The sequence below is a fragment of the Penicillium alfredii genome (genome assembly GCF_028826965.1).
Source record: "Penicillium alfredii strain IBT 34128 chromosome Unknown utg000010l_segment0_segment0, whole genome shotgun sequence".
Classification (NCBI taxonomy): Eukaryota; Fungi; Ascomycota; class Eurotiomycetes; order Eurotiales; family Aspergillaceae; genus Penicillium; species Penicillium alfredii.
Window position 1 is genome coordinate 1 of NW_026622707.1, and position 17000 is coordinate 17000.

Below are 17000 nucleotides of genomic sequence, written 5' to 3' on the forward strand. Positions count from 1 at the left end.
ACGCCTGGTCTGCCATGGCCCAGGGCATCTTTTCGCGATACAGCAGCTTCCGACAATTGCTTGAACGAACCTTCGGCGATATCGACGCGAAAGCAACGGCTGAACGGAAACTTGCACGAACTCGACAAACCACCTCCGCAACAGCCTACGTTGCCGAGTTCATGGCACACGCCGCAATCCTAGGATGGGACGACTACGCTTTGATTCCACCATTCTATGGGGGCTGAAATCACACATCAAGGACGAAATCGCTCGAATCGGACGACCTACCACCATGAATGAATTCGTCGACACTGTTGTACGAATCGATAACCGCTTCTACGACCGACAGCGAGAAGAAAGCGAACTTAAACAATGGCGCCGTAACCCAGGACGAGGAAACGGCGGACGATTCCAACAAAGACGGAACTTTGGGAGAAGGGACAACGACCCCTACGGACCCAAACCAATGGAACTCGATGCAGCAAGGCTGCCTACCGAAGAACAGAAACGACGCAAAAACAACAACCTGTGCTTCAACTGTGGTAAGCCAGGACACCGAATCAAGGACTGCCGAAGCAAGAGGCAGGAGAAACCCCAACAATTGAACGCGACCCAAGAACGAAGAGGTGCGTACGACACTACTGGCACCGAGAAACCAGAACAAGGGAAGCCTCAACGGCTCTACGCGACGCAGGAGCGCGACTGGGAAGGCCCCATGATTGTGGATGGGAGCAAGCCACCAGGACTGTATCGGGATGAGCGAATGCTCTCCGAAACAGACGACGAAGAATTCCCAGAGATCGACTATGAAATCATCGAAAACTCGCCGCAGATGTACGCGAAGGATCATGCCGCGGAACTGACACAAAACAACGAGGTCTATATGGACGACCTAGTCCTTAGGACGCCCGCGCAAGCTGGTAGCGCGGAGGAACACTTTGAGCGCTTCAAGCAAGGCTCAGAAGATATTGAGAGTCAAGGATGGACCCAGTACGGTCCCTGGAACACCATCGACTCCCAGGAATTGTCGGACGATTCCCAGGAGTGGGGCACAGGTATCCTGAGGACACCAATTGAAATCCCAGGAACGCCGGAGATCCCAGAAACTCCACCCACACTCCCAGAAACGGAAGAGACGATCCTGGAAACGCCTCAGGAAAACCCCAGGAACAGAGAAACCTCGAGTGACGAGACAAAAGGCCAACAGGATGAGTCGGCTCGGGAAGAGCTATCCCAGGACCAACCAACCTGTCCATGTGAGCATCCACGATGCGCGTGTCGAGGATACGCACGACACCCGAAACATGACATCAGGGCGGTTGTAGGATGCTACGACGACAATTGCATGCTCCACTACCCAGGGAAACTCAACCTTGGAGTTGAGCCGAGACCTTTGCGATGGGAAAAACGACCCCAGTGGAAGCCCGAATACACAGGAACATGGCACGGCAACAAGAAAATTGCACCCACACCACAACTCGCAGCAACACAGTGGGGGGCACATATGAAAGTCTTCGTCAACGTCGCATACAAGAATATGCGAGCGATGATCGACTCAGGAGCCAGCGGAAACTTCATGAGCCCACAGTGCTGTCAGGAATATACAATCCAGCGGCGACGAAAAGAGGAGCTCTTACCTCTTACTGGACTCAATGGAGAACCACTCAGCACGGGAATTACGCACGAAACAGGGGACCTGCCGATGGTTTTGGGAAATCATTTTGAAACAATCAACTTCAACATCACCAACCTCGGGCAGTACGACGTCGTGCTAGGAGTTCCGTGGTTACGAAGACATAACCCAGCTATCGATTGGCAGAAAGGACTCATTGTCTTCAACCGATGTGAATGCCGACAAACCAGTGAGACATGGACCGGGAACAGATACAGACCAGCACAGGGACCTAGTCAAGGGGTGACAGGTGGCCCTCGAGGCCCTCACGAAGGCAAACTTAAGAGGAGCACTCGGCCCAGAGGCGGGGCACAGTACAAGGCAACGGAAGCCAGTACCATCGTCAACACCGAGCAACGACCGGATATGACAGACGACGAGCTAAGGGAGTACGTGATGGTTGAACACGGCTCCACAGCCCTCTGTGCAACAGGGGAAGAAACACAGATTCCTGAGGAATACCAAGACTTCCAGGATGTGTTTACGCCACCAAAGGAGGGCACGCTACCAGAGCATGGCCCGTACGACCACGAGGTCAACCTCGAAGAAGGCAAGGAGCCTACATTCAGACCAATTTACCAGCTCTCACAGAAGGAATCGGAGACGCTGAAGGAATACATCGACACGAACCTGAGGAAAGGATACATTCGGAAATCCACCTCACCAGCAGGATATCCTATCCTATTCGTACCAAAGAAAGATGGAAGTCTTCGACTTTGTGTGGACTATCGACAATTAAATTCGATTACCATCAAAGATCGACATCCGTTACCACTGATTCACGAGATCCAAGACCGCATTCAAGGAGCCAAATACTTCACCAAGTACGACATCACTGAGGCTTACAATCGGCTCAGGATCAAGGAAGGCCATGAATGGAAGACAGCATTCAGGACCAAATTCGGACACTTCGAATATGTGGTTATGCCTTTTGGTCTTACCAACGCACCAGCATCGTTCCAGAGGTTCATCTTCACCGTTCTGGAAGAATACCTCGATGTTTTTGTTATCGCTTACTTGGATGATATCTTAGTATTCTCCAAGACCGAAGCAGAACATATTGAACACAACAAAAAGGTGCTGCAGAAGCTCAGAGAAGCCAAAGTCACTCTGAAGCTCAAGAAATGCGAATTCCACGTCCAGGAAACCAGCTTCCTTGGATACACCATCAGCCTCGACGGTCTAGGAATGGAAGAAGAAAAGGTCAAAAGCATTGTGGAATGGCCCACACCCAGAAACGTCAAGGACGTACAAAGCTTTCTTGGATTGGCAAATTACTATCGGAAACTAGTCCCGGGTTACTCGAAATACGCCGCCGGACTATACCGATTCACCAAGAAGGGAGAAACGTTCAACTGGGACGACAAAGCAGAAGAATCATTCCAAAAACTCAAGAGCTTGTTCGAGAAACGAACAGTCGTTGGAATCTTCGACTACGAAAAGCCAACCACGATGGAAACCGACGCATCAGACTACGCCCTGGGAGCACAACTGACCCAGCCGGACGAAAACGGAAAGCCCAGACCAATCGCATTTTGGTCTAGGAAGATGATCCCCGCAGAACTCAATTACGACATCCACGACAAAGAACTGCTTGCTATAGTGTCAGCATTTCAAGTCTGGAGAGCGTACCTCGAAGGAGCAAAGCATACTGTGACGGTCAAGACGGACCACCACAACCTGACATTCTTCACCACCACGAAGAAACTCACTCGACGGCAAGCTAGATGGGCTGAAACCCTTGCACAATACGATTTTAAGATTGTTCACTGCAAAGGGACTGAAAACGCTGTCGCAGACGCACTCAGCAGACGACCTGACTATCAGATCGGCACAAAGGAAGCGGAGCCCGCTATCCTCACTACAAACGACCAAGGAGACATCGTCTACAACCGACAAATACTCGCAGCAACCAGCGAAATCGAAGACGACGGATGGCTAGACAAGGTCCGAAGAGCCACCGCCGAGGACGAATCAATGCAAGCAGTCCTCGGGAACGAACGTCACAACGGCACTACAAGCGACGACGGATTCGTCATCATCCATGGCTTGATCTATGTTCCACGATCGCTGCAGAACGAAGTCATCAAAAAACACCACGACTTCCCGACGCACGGACATATGGGAGTTGAAAAAACAATGGAACATATCTCACGCAACTACTACATCCCGAACATGCACCGAAAAGTAAGGGGGTACATCAAAAGTTGCGACACATGTCAACGGAACAAGCCATCACGACACCTTCCTTACGGGGAAATGCAGACAGCAGACACGCCAACGCGGCCATGGGAATGGATTACCATGGACTTTATCACGAAACTACCAGAATCAGAAGGTTGCGATATGATCATGGTCATTGTCGACCGACTCACAAAGTACGCATATATGGTTGCGACAAAAGAAAGCATCGACGCAAACCGAATGGCGAATATACTACTTCGCTACGTTTTCGGAAACCATGGAGTACCCGACAAGATCACATCGGACCGAGACAAACTGTTCACATCCAATATGTGGCAATCATTTGCGGACCAAATGGGTATTGAGCACAGACTCTCTACTGCATATCACCCGCAAACCAACGGACAGACAGAACGAGTCAACCAGACTCTGGAACAATACCTGAGACACCATGTGAACCACCAGCAAGACGATTGGGCAGGATTGTTACCAATTGCACAATTCGCTTACAACAACGCGATGCATGCAACGACGAAGGAATCGCCGTTCTTCGCGAACTATGGGTATAATCCCAAGTTAATCGGAGAACCCCGAAACGAGAGAACTGTGGCAGAATCCGCAAGACTACTGACCACCGGGATCAAGCAACTCCACATGCAAATGGCTCGAGACATCGAATTTCTGAACCTACGCATGAAAACGCACTACGACCAGCGCCACCGAGCCGGCCCTGATCTGAAAAAGGGGGAGAAGGTCTACCTCCTACGACGAAACATCAAAACCAAGCGACCGAGCGCGAAACTCGACCACCTGAAGTTGGGACCATTCGAAATTGAAGAACAAACAGGACCAGTCAATTTTCGCTTGAAACTACCAGAAAGCATGCGACGCATTCACCCAACGTTTCATATCTCGTTACTCGAACCCGCACCAGAAAACGCCGAACTCGCTACCAACGTGGAAATCGAAGAAGAAACCGAAAACGAATATGAAGTCGAAAAAGTTCTGGACAACAAACGCATCAGTGGCAAGCCTCACTACCTTGTCAAATGGAAGGGGTACGATACCTCTGAAAACACTTGGGAACCTATTGAGCACCTGACGGGTTGCTCTCAGCTGGTTCAACAGTTCCACCAGCGGATAGATCGAAATTCCCTTCGGCAATCGCAGCCTCGACACTCCAGAAGCCAGGAGGCATCTGATCCAGAGACTGAGTCATCCTCATCAGACTAGCGTCTCCCGACGTAGCAGCCAATTGACGAATCTCCTGCTGCTCCGCCAACCGATCAAAATCACGAAATTCCTCGGCGGTAGGGGGATCCTCTTCGTTTAACCGATCCAACGTCGTCTGATCGTGATCCAACATCCGACCACCACGTTCTTTGAGAAATTGTTGATGTTTTTGGAGGCGAAGGACCTTTGCCATCGCCTCATTCATCTTTTGCGAATGCTGAAGAAATTGCTTTTGGGCCTCCTCGAGATCGGACGCCAACTTTCGTTCATTTTGTTGCAGGTCATCCCACTCCTTATCTGTGTGGAAACTCCTCTCACAAGTGTGTCCACGACGAGCACAAGTCGAACACTTCTTACTCTTCACGAAAGGACTCATGATGCAACACTTTCCACGAATAAGACAATAATCGCACGGGAAATCCACGGGGCGACCAGTTCGTTCAATCCTATCACCCAAACGAGCGTTATCAGCGTACTTGTTACGCTTCGGTTTAACGGCAGTGCGGGGGGACATGACGGGACAACATTGTGGGAACTCACCTAGAGGGGACACCGAGAATTTAAGGACTTTTCGAGGACGAAAATCTGGAAGAGGGGGAGATGATGTTACGAACCAAGCCACCTCACTCGCGCCAACAGGGGTACGAGAGGAAACCAGAGCCAACCAACCCCGCGGTGATGATGCAGGACAACAAGGGTATAAGTCACGTGACAATATACCACGATCCATCGCCAAGGAATGGTATATCGGATGGTATATCAATGGGACTACTACATGCCTGCATGCAGTATACCACAAACGAGGGCGTGGAATACTGGGCAAGGGATATATAAGGACAGTCTTTACCACATGTATTTAGTTCTTCGTGATCAATCCCATCATTGTTACTTGGAACCACCCTTTGGTACTTCACAGTTCGAACATAGCGACAACCCTCCAACGGTCTTGGGAGCTTACTTAGTGATCCTCGATCCCTAAGTGACTGACTTGACCGGCGCTCTAACTGGCACACCTTGCAAGCACCCTAGAGACCCGAGCCCATAGAAGGCCCCCGAGGCATTGGTACGGTTGCGGATACGCTTGAGGCCTGCAGTACTCCTAGAGAAGTATCACCTTTGCGGACGTTACTCACCGTGACCAGTTAGCAGTTCGTAACACCTCACTCGCGCTAACAAAGGTGTAAGAGGGAATCAGAGCTAACCAACCCCGCGGTAACAATACACGACGAATAGGGGTACAAGTCACGTAATAATATACTATAACCTATCGCTAAGAAAGGGTATATCGAATAGTATATTAATAGGATTACTATATATCTATATATAGTATACCACGAACGAGGATATAGAATATTAGGCGAAGGATATATAAGGATACTTATTTATTATATATTTAGTCCTTCGCGTTTAACTTATATTATAAACCTAGCTATTACTTAGATTGTTCTCGTTTATACTATAATTCCTTTTAAGATAACTATCTATTAATAGGGGAGTTACTTCGGTACTAACCTATTAGGCGCTCTTCACTCTTGATCGTTCCTCGATACCTTAATAGACTTAAGCCTATGTAAGGCCTAACGGATAAGGCGATAGTACAGTTGCGAGGCCGAATATCGTTGATACTAACAGACCCCTAGCTTTCTAGTATAACTAGAAAAGACCTACGCGTCTTGGTATCTAGAGAGAAGTATACCTTTCCGTTCTAGTTAACAGTCATAGGTGACTAGTGCGTAACACTAATCTAGATTAATAATAAATTAATTAAAAAAAGGCTAAAATATTAAATAAAATAGAACGCTAGTAGATTAATCTATATTTAGATTAATAATAATCGAGGGAGAAGATCTAGGATCTATAGTAAAGAAATTAGGACTTATAATAGAAAATTATCTATTTTAGTTTAATAGAGATACTAAAGTCCGAGGAGCTAATAAAAGAAAAATATTAGTTTCTAGTAGAATTAAAATATATTATTTATACTAGGGATTATCTATAATTATTTATATAGTATTAAAAGAAGAAATCAGTATTATTGTAAGAGTATATTAATAAAAAAATTAGAAATATTAATATTCTAGAATAAACTAAGATAGTTTTAGATAAGATAGAGATAGTAGATAGTAATAGAGACCGAAGAGATACTAAATACTTAGCTAGCTAATCTTATAGAGATCGCTAATATTTATAAAAAAATATTACTATTAAATAATCTAATATTTATATCCCTAGATCTTTAATCGGATAAAAAAGATTAGATCTCTAAATTAGCGAAATCCTAGATAGTACTATCTACAGAAGCTAATCTTTATATAATTATTAATAGTAAAGAGAAGAAATAAAAAAAGGTAATTTTATTATTTAAGTAACTAGGAGAAATATTCGTAGACAATAATAGCTAGAATATATTTTTCCAAATCTATAATTATATTAACGTGATCTCGGAATATAATAGAGATATCGATAGTATAATAGAAGAGAGAGAGGTATTATTTATAATTCTTTATATATATCTAGAAAAGACCTTATATACCTAAATTCTTAATCCTATATTAAGAATTAGTATAGAAAAGATAATATAGCGGTTAGGTGACTTAAGGGGTATCTTGACCCGGCGGTGGAGCTAGCTACCTTTAGCCTTTTACCCTCCTCTTTATTATCAGAATCCGATCTACTTATTTTCAATTCTATCGTATTACAGTAGCTGTATACAGCTGTGGTTATTGTACTGTCATTAGAATTCTTGCTTTACACTATCGTCGGGGTCCTCAGATAACTGGTGTCTGCAGGATCCGTAACAGTCCGACTCGAGGGGACAGCTACTTTCTTAACTCCATTTCTTTATTTTTAGGGAGAAAAAAAAACTCCCTTTTCCTAAATCCTTTTCTAAATATTTTTAATCATCTTTCTACATATTATTTCATATAATAAGACCTCCCCACTGTTTACCGACTTATACTTAAGTAGGTCAATGGGGGCGTACCCAGGTGCCCTGGTGGGCCTCCCGCGTCAGCTGACCCCCCGTGGATTTGAGCTCCCCCCAGACTCTCTCGAAGACTCTCTCGAGGCAACTCTGAATTGAGTGAAACACCAGAAATGAGCTTCAACCGCAAACGAGTGGCCTTGGCCTGTACATTCTGTCGCGCTCGGTGGGTATTTGGGTTTGCGCTAGAGAATTGCGTATGCTGACTATCTATGTAGGAAGCGACGATGTGATGCTCAGAGACCGTCATGCTCCCATTGCCAGGAGTTGGAGGTGGAATGTCGCTACGATGATGCCCCATCTCAAAGGTATGTCGGCTCAGAAGGGCTGAAAGGAATTCGTTTTTGTCTTACTCCCCGTGTAGGATCGACACCTCTGGCGGCACTCGGGAAATCCTTAGCCGACTTCGTGAGATTGAGACCCTCCTTCAGACCCAGTCGGACCGCATTTCGACGTTGTCGGCATCCACCCCAGGATCTTCGTATGGTCCCACTCAAGCTTCACCTACCCACCCATCGGTCCCCATCGCCGATCTTCCATCGAATGTCGCCGTCTCGTCGACTCCTTGGCCACTCGCCGGACTCGACGTTCCGCCGCAGCTCCCGGACCTCCCCCCATTGACCATTCCCGTCAAGCATAAGACATCGTCGAGCTATTTGCTCAGCTTGCCGCCCGTCAAATCTTTGATCGGAGAGTATCCGACCGATTTGTTTTTCTTGCTGGAATCAAGAAACCCGTTGCCACCAGAATTGTCGTTTGAGCAATGGCCGGTCCCTCCGGCATCCATCGACATTCAACGCGAGACCGCCGACGAATTGGTCTCTATTTTCTTCGCGTCGGCCCATCACCACCACCCAATCTTAGACCCAGGCGAGTTTCAGGAGATGTATAACAAATTCCTTGAGACAGGCCCTGACAAAGGAACGGCTTCGGCGCTTTGCATGGTGGTGTTGGCGCTCGGGGCGGTCGCAACCGTTCGTCCCGACTCGACTCGGTTCAGCCAATCTCCCCCGGGCATGCAATACATGCACCATGCCATGCCGACGCTCCTGAGCCAGTCCTCGTGGTACTTCTCTTGCAGCCTATTACTTCCCCAGGCTCTTGTCTTGGCTAGCGTCTACTTTGCCTATATTGTCCGCCCCCTCCAAAGCTGGCGATTGATTTATTCAGCCACAACCATCCTCCAGTTCAAGCTCTCCGGGTAAGACATACTGGAGAATCATCTGAAGATGTGAACACTGACGCCGTGATAGGGCAGTGAACCAAGAGAAAGGGCCGAACTGGCGTGAAAATGTGATCCGCCTTTTCTGGTCGTGTTTCCTTGTAGAATGCGACAGACTCGCCGAGTTAGAGCTGCCGCGAAGTGGGCTTCAGCAACTGACGGACGAGATCAGTCTTCCCGGGTGTTCCAATCTAGGATTCATGCAGTCGACTTGCTATCTGGCTGAAATCTCGATTCGCAGATTGCTCAACCGCATTCACAACTCCCTCTACCCGAGCAAGAAACATGTGTTGACTCTATCATCTACGTCTCTCACGGCCCAAGAGGATTTTTCCATTGAAGATATCTCCTCCATGAGCACTGTTTGCGAGGAGTTACATTCCCAACTCGACATGTGGTATTCGTCAATCCCGGAAGCTTTTCGACCCGAGCTCGGTGTCCGCCCTTCAATAGAAAACCCAACCGAGCGCCCGGACATACTCCGAATACGATATTTTGCAGCTCGGCACATCATTTACAGGCCTTTTGTGCTCTATATAGCCATCCACGGTGCGAGTCGCGTGTCCGAGCCCATGATAGAAAAGGCCGGACTTTGTATCGAGAGCTGCCGGTACTATATCTATAACACAACGCCAGCCCTGGCGAAGCCAAGCCAGTACACCTGGACATTTTCTTTGTCGTATGGAATACCATGCCTGGAATCACTCAAATATGCATGCTGACTATTCGCAGATCTCTCGGGGCTATTGTTGTTCTCACACTCGCATCCCTGAGTCCTATTCTGCGGGATCTGGTCCCTGACATCGATGAGCTACAGAGCACTGTCTTGAATAATATACGGCCGTGGGCATTCTCGAGCCTTGAAGCAGTCATCGTCATTCTCGAAGATTTGCAGAAAAAGCGAAGGCTGCTATCCCGCGTCTAGGCTATTCTCACTTGATGTACGGTGGGATGACCGCGGCGTTCCATATCCACCCGTATCGTTCACAACTCTCCCCCTGTGGGCTGAGCAATGATTTTTTGTCCCAGATCACTGCTCCAGAAACTCCCCGTCGGATATGTATACTTCTCCAATGCCACATCGGTATATCCGGTCGAATAGCCCGGTGCCAGGGGAGTGACATAATGTGCATTCTCCACCTGGGAAGGATGGCGCAGATTCTCTCGATGACTATCGGCATTCTCGAGCATCGACTTGCGGCCGCTGATGGCGATATAGTCGATAGTGCTCAGGTGCGAGGTCAGCTCGGTCAAACCCATGGCTCCATTATGTGGCACGCAGGGGATGTCGAATTTCAGCGCCATCAGCATCACGGCCTGTTTTGTTCACAGTGAGCGACAGAGTCGTCTGTTGGGGGGGGGGGGGGGCAGCTTACCAAGCATTCGTTCACGCTCCCCAGCCGAACGGCATCGATCTGGCAGACGTCGGTAGCTTCGGCTTGAAGAAGCTGTTTGAAAGTCACTCGATTCTGTGCGGCCTCGCCTGTTGCGACTCCGACCCCATAGGGTTTCAGGGCCTTGCGGATAGCAGCGTGCCCCAAAACGTCATCGGGGTTGGTAGGCTCTTCAATGAACACTGGTTTGAATTCCACCAGCTGCTTCATATAATCAATTGCTTGAGGAACACTCCAGACCTTGGATCCACATCAGTGATTGAAAGATAGCGAGGCCCTGTTTCCTGTGACTATACCTGGTTTGCATCAATCATGATCTGATGTCCTTGGTCGTAGCCCAGGACCTCTCTGACTGCCGATAGCCTTTCCCGGTCGGCCTCGATACTGGTGCCCACCTTGAACTTGAATGTCGTGTATCCAGCGGCAATCGTCTCTTGTAACACCTCCCGCATACGATTTCCAGAGAAAGCCATCCACCCCGGAGATGTCGTGTATGCCGGGACTGCTCGATTCTCCACGGCTTCCTGCAAGCGACCCTCCTTGCCCTTCTGTGTCGTCTTCAGCATCTCGATACTTTCCTCGGGAGTAATAGCATCGGTGATATACCGAAAGTCAATACATCCAACGATCTCCTCGGGGCTCATGTCACAGACAATCTTCCAGACCGGCTTGCCGAGGATCTTACCCCACAGATCCCAGACCGCGTTGAGGACTCCGGCAACAGCCAGATGAGTGACACTCTTTTCGGGCCCAATCCATCGGTATTGTGAATCAGACACCATGTATCGCCAGGTCTTCCCCATGTTGCGCGTTAGCTCGTGCATTGTCTTTCCAACTACCCGACGCGCGAAGATGTCAAGTGCCATGCAGACCAGCTCGCTGCCACGCCCATTACTGAACGCCTGCGGTGGACTTGGGTGTCAGTGCCTTGAATGTTACTGATGGATGGGCTGGCAAACCTACAATGCCCTCGCCTATCAAGTCTCCATGGTTTGTCTTGAGCTGAACGTATGGATGCGAGCCGTTCGTCCCTACGTGCATGGCGTCCGAACCAACTCCATCCAGGCTCGTAGGAAAGCGCAAGTCCACGACATCGAAAGAAGTGATCGTGACATCATGTTCCGTAACCGCGGGATGGGAGCCCATTTTGAAGAATGTTAGAAAGTTAACACAGAGAGTTCAGACAGAAAGGAGATTTGACCGTTATTTACATACCCCAAGCTCCTCCTTCCTTCACAAATCTACCCCCACTCCAAAGGAGTCCACAGGTGTAGCTTCGGTCAGATGCCGTGCCCCTCCAGGAATGGCCCGCAGAAATGACTGCGAACAAGCACTGGGCCCACTAGAGTTGGTGGAGCTGCCGCCTCCCCCCGTTATAACCCTGCGACGTATGCCATTGTGTCACAGCCACTCAGCCGGTCTCCGACATCTGCTCGCGATGATGAATGAAAAGACTCAAGAGAATAATAGCTACTGATAGCCAGTAAGTCAATAATCTTCTAGTTGTAGTATGGTGACATGGTGGATTCATAAACCCTGAGGTAGGTGATCATTCTTATAAATACGCCTATATTCTTCGCGATGCAAGTAATTTGCCGATTTGTTTCCTATATAGTGCAAGAGTTAAGTAAATTACTTTCTCGTGGATGCTGCTGTTTACAACGGAATATAGAACTGCACAAGGATACATTCAGCCGCTCGGCTTATATATTTTTTCCTAGTCTCTTTTACCTCTCTACTTTAGATACCAATGGTGCTCTTTTCTACAAGCCGCTTATTCTCGCTTTGCTCGGGTAGTTTTAGGAGGTAGTAGAGAGTTAATAGTTGAATGGCCCAACTTTATCCTAAGGGACTTTATTATTGAGTAGAGTCGAGTGGAATCAGATTATCGGGCGCCAAAATGACGTATTAGTATTATACTTTCACTTCTAGTTTTCTATTAATATGACTCGCTATGTCCCGTACTTTTGTAATCAATTTACGCTCGCTAGATCTATAGGGGCACAGCGATCTCACGAATCGTGGTCGTTGGAGAGTATAGATCAAATCGTCTATAAATCACAAATCAGGCCTTCGGGACCCTGACAAGCTCCAATCTACTCATATTGTGATATTGTTTTCAACGGCACAGTGCTCGAGCTAACCAAGACTTTATACTGTTCAAGCGGGCATGATTGCCGCCCATCCCCACAGCGCCCGGGTGGGTCTGCCGCCCGTCCGCGGCCCGGTCGAACGAGTCCACCCCCGTGGGGGCTTTCCTCAGAAACACTCGTGTTCCTCTCCACCCCTCGATCTCTCTTGTCTCCATAGAGCTTGAGATCTCAGTGTTGCAAAGGATCAACCAATCCTTCAAAGACTTGGTGTTTGGAACACGTTTACTCGAGGATAGTGGGTGATTCTGTGTGATCATCCATCTCCCGAGCCATCCGAACGGCGCGAATCCGCTTTCCGAGCCCTTCAGGTATTTGACCCCTACAGACCCACGCGATCTCAAGCCTAGCTGGCCAGAAAACGGGGTCTTTCTACAGTTTCGGCACCATTGATCGCTGGCGCCAGCGTGAATCGCGTATTGCGAAACCCTTCACATTGCCCATGATAGCAATTCATGTCTGAAGAAAATGGCCGGATTGCGGCTCTCGAGTTACCTCACTGGAACATGGCTGATTACTCTCATTACCATTGCCAATGCCTGGTAGGCTTTTCATCCCATCGCTGCAACTAAGCCGGCGGGCTGCTGACTTGCCGCTGTTCCATATAGTTCGATGGCATGGTTCGGTTATGATCAGGGTGTCTTCTCAGGGGTTCTCATCTCAGCGGATTTCAAAAAACATTTCCCCGAAACAAGCGACTCGAATATATCTGGGATCACCTCCAGTTGTTTTTCTGTAGGTTTTCTGGCAGGGTGTCCTCTCAATCTTGTGTTAACATGGCATCTCAGCTGGGTGCCTTCTTTGGTGCAATAGTCGCTTTTACTTTGGGTGACAAAATGGGTCGAAAGAAAACGGTTGCCCTTGGTCTTCTCTGTAATACCATCGGCGCAATATTACAGGTAGTCTCATGGGAACTGCCTCAGATGATCGTGGGCCGCATCGTCAATGGGTTTGGCATGGGACTAACCTCATCTACCTGCCCTGTCTATCAAGCAGAATGCTCTAGTCCTCGCGCGCGTGGAAAGCTTGTGGTGGTGGGCTCCCTTTCAAACACTGCCGCGTTTTGTCTGGCCAACTGGATGAATTATGGCCTATACTTCCAGGGCGAGGCCCTTCAATGGCGCTTTCCTCTCGGGTTCCAGCTGATTTTCCCCGTGGTTGTTGCCGCTGCTCTTCTCGTGATCCCCGAGTCGCCGAGATGGCTGTTGCTCAAGGACCGACACGAGGAGGCGCTACAGGTTCTGGCCCAACTAGAAGGCAAGGGCAGCGGGATCGATGACCACGAAGTGACAGCTCAATATCTATGTATCCAGTCAGCGCTGGAGGTTGAGCGCAAGGATCGCGCGCCTACCATGGATGTCTTGCTGTGCCGCGATAAGACACAAAATCTCCGACGACTGCTCTTATCATGTGGGACGCAATTTATGCAACAGTTCAGCGGCGTCAATGCTCTTGGTTACTACCTTCCAACCTTGCTGCAAGACAGCGTTGGACTGCCTGAGCAAGAGAGTCGTCTTTTGACCGCTGTCAACGGAACGATTTATCTCTTCGCGGCCTTTTGTTGCCTCGCGATAATCGATCAATTTGGTCGTCGCAAGTGAGTGACTCTTCTCTCCGCTTTCTCAACAGACCTGGCCTTATTAACAATTTCTTGAGATTGATGCTCTACGGTTCGATGACCATGGGGGCATGCTATCTTATTGCTGCCATCTGCCTCAAGACTGGGGAGAGCGACAGTTCCCAAAAACGCCTGGTAAGTCACACTATAACATGTAGTTTCCTGGTACATTAGAAGGAGTGAGCGCTAACAAACAGCAGATGGGTCGTGTGACTACCGCCATGTTTTTCTTGTATTACTTCTTCTATGGGACAAGTTTCGCCAAAGTCCCTTGGGTTTACAACTCAGAAATTAACTCGCTTGGCTGGCGTACGCGAGGCGCCGCCGCGGCGACAGCCACCAACTGGATTGGCGGTTTTATCGTGACCCAGTTTACTAGTGTCGGAGTCACCAATCTCCACTGGCGATTTTATTTAAGTATGCCCCTCCGTACAATTTGCCTTGTCAAGCCTGATTGCTGACCCACCCATCCAGTTTTTGCCATTATTGGCTGGGCTTTCTTTCCGATTGTGTTCCTCCTCTATCCCGAAACCTCACGCCGCACACTCGAGGACATGGATGAGATGTTCATTCAAAATCCCTCCGTATTCGTGTGTGGAAAACCGGAGATGACGCAGCGCGAGCGGCCCGAGACATTTGCTGTCGCAGAGAGGCGCCGTATTGTGGAAAACACGGAGCTAGGAAGGGAAGTAATGAAAGGAGCAGCAGCGGTCCATCATGAGCGAGTTGGAGGAAGCGCTTAGAACACATGGATTATTTGAGCTGATTGGCCTCGAAATGAAGTTGATGCAGCTCCTTGTGCTACACAAGCTTATTGGGAAAACCAGATGCCATCTCACAGATGATATTGCGGCGGATTCTCCACTTCGATACCTAGCCTCTGCCACATGGCTTCCACATTCATATCTTCGCGGCCGCTGTCACTTTATTAGCAGGATGTACGTATAATTAGGGAATGGGCAGCTCACTCATCCTTCTCATTGATCCAAGGTTCTGTCTGACCTTCTGCCACATTCGGGTTACGGAAGACCACATTGTATTTCTTCGGAAGGTAGTGAGTAAAGTTCCAGTCGGGGGATTGAAATGACGTACCATGCCAAGTGTGAGATGGATTGCACCTGGCCCTTTGACAAAGGCCTCGTCCGGTGCTCGTCCCTCAATCAGAGACTGAATGTTTTTAGCAACCACGGCCGCCTGCGCGGCCCCAGGCCGAGCAGCTTTCTGAGCTCCAGTATCTGCGATATCTCCCACGGCAAACAAGTGCGGATACTGCTCGTCTTGGAACTGCATGGTTGGTCGGATGCGAATAAACCCGTTATCTGGGTTCACTATAGCATCAGTGCCCGACGTAGGCTTCAGATTCGCGACCATTTGATTATTCGGGGTTTGTCCCGTTGCCAAGATCACCAACTCAGTCGACTCCGTAGTACCATTAGTGAGCTGTACGGGGAACTCGTTGCCGTCATTGGAAAATCCACTCGGGGGGATCTTGACCCGAGAGCCAGTGATGAGTTGGACTCCGAGCTCATCGAACCGCCGCTTGATGAGTTCGTGCAGTTGGGGATGGAAATTCGGCATCACGCGTGGTCGTGATTGAACAACCGTCACCTTCTTGTCAGGATAGTATTCTTTCAAATCGGTTGCCATCTGCACACCGACCGCGCCGCCGCCGACAATGAGAATCGACCGTGATCTTTTCACATCCGCCTGGTGCCTCTGCAGATACTCCACGGATGATGGTTTGTCGTCGTTCTTCATCCCTGCTGGCTGAGAAAGACGTGTTCCCGTGGCGAGAACCAGGAAATCAAACGTAATCTGTTTCGAGCCTTGCCATTCGCGATCGAGCTCCACATGTTGCGATGCCACTGACAGAACGCGGGCTGGCACAACACCATGTGAAGTTGGGTTCGGCACCGCCGAGAAGATTCCATTGTATGGGATAAATGCTTTATGTTCTTGACCAGGGACGATGGCAAATCGAGGCTGTGGATAACATTGTTATTCTCGGTCGTCTCACGAGATGTGTCGAGTTACTTACGAAGGTAAACAGATGGTGGAAGTGGCTGTGGGGCTCAGTCAACAGCACCTGCAATCAAGATATCAGTACAATATTCAACATAGGAAGTCATGGTAGTGGTAGCTACTCTGTGCGTCGCAGGGATGACCCGCGCCAGTTCCTGAGCGGTTATCTAGCAACATGATTAGCGGTTGCTCTGTAGAGAACACGATGCACTCACTCGACCCACAAACGACCCTCCAACAACGATAATATTTCGTAGTGACTGGGTTGCCATTTTGAAGTTGGATATTGAATATACAGCTGTTGCTGGGGTTTTTGGGGGGGGAGGGGGTGAGACTGCGGCTCTATAAATAAGCCGGGGATAGATTTTATCTGATGGCCTTATCTGATTAAATCCGAGGGCCCTGCCTCTTTCGGCCTAACTCCGAGGTATCCGGAGAAGGTCATACCCGGCCCAGCACAGTAAATCTCACTCAATTCCGAAGGACGTTGCCCTTGATCCGAAGTCGAACAACCGTGAATCCTGGAATATGCACATCCTG

General features: G+C 48.9%; 6 protein-coding genes across 6 annotated transcripts; 4 read left to right on the plus strand and 2 right to left on the minus strand.

Moving 5' to 3' along the window:
* Positions 1-227, plus strand: NUU61_007537 (uncharacterized protein; the record flags this gene model as incomplete). The annotated part of the gene is made up of 1 exon (XM_056658062.1): positions 1-227. A coding segment is annotated over one exon (227 nt), but the record flags the coding sequence as incomplete, so codon positions are not given.
* A 47-nt stretch (positions 228-274) lies between these two features.
* On the plus strand, positions 275-845 carry NUU61_007538 (C2HC-type zinc finger protein; the record flags this gene model as incomplete). The annotated part of the gene is given in 2 exon segments (XM_056658063.1): positions 275-816; positions 827-845. 2 exon segments carry the CDS (start codon positions 275-277, stop codon positions 843-845), a joined length of 561 nt encoding a protein of 186 aa, XP_056508356.1.
* A 7322-nt stretch (positions 846-8167) lies between these two features.
* NUU61_007539 (C6 finger domain protein) lies at positions 8168-10201 on the plus strand (the record flags this gene model as incomplete). The annotated part of the gene is made up of 5 exons (XM_056658064.1): positions 8168-8220; positions 8273-8362; positions 8419-9255; positions 9308-9955; positions 10009-10201. The coding sequence occupies 5 exons, from the start codon at positions 8168-8170 to the stop codon at positions 10199-10201; spliced, it is 1821 nt and encodes a 606-aa protein (XP_056508357.1).
* Positions 10202-10260: 59 nt separating this feature from the next.
* Positions 10261-11816, minus strand: NUU61_007540 (enolase C-terminal domain-like protein; the record flags this gene model as incomplete). Its single annotated transcript, XM_056658065.1, has 4 exons — positions 10261-10593; positions 10653-10910; positions 10967-11572; positions 11634-11816. The coding sequence occupies 4 exons, from the start codon at positions 11814-11816 to the stop codon at positions 10261-10263; spliced, it is 1380 nt and encodes a 459-aa protein (XP_056508358.1).
* Positions 11817-13288: 1472 nt separating this feature from the next.
* NUU61_007541 (sugar porter family MFS transporter) lies at positions 13289-15181 on the plus strand (the record flags this gene model as incomplete). Its single annotated transcript, XM_056658066.1, has 6 exons — positions 13289-13362; positions 13429-13555; positions 13609-14417; positions 14477-14573; positions 14639-14855; positions 14913-15181. 6 exons carry the CDS (start codon positions 13289-13291, stop codon positions 15179-15181), a joined length of 1593 nt encoding a protein of 530 aa, XP_056508359.1.
* Positions 15182-15273: 92 nt separating this feature from the next.
* Positions 15274-16732, minus strand: NUU61_007542 (NAD(P)/FAD-dependent oxidoreductase; the record flags this gene model as incomplete). The annotated part of the gene is made up of 6 exons (XM_056658067.1): positions 15274-15355; positions 15407-15480; positions 15531-16421; positions 16477-16524; positions 16583-16627; positions 16676-16732. The coding sequence occupies 6 exons, from the start codon at positions 16730-16732 to the stop codon at positions 15274-15276; spliced, it is 1197 nt and encodes a 398-aa protein (XP_056508360.1).
* Positions 16733-17000: the final 268 nt, after the last annotated feature.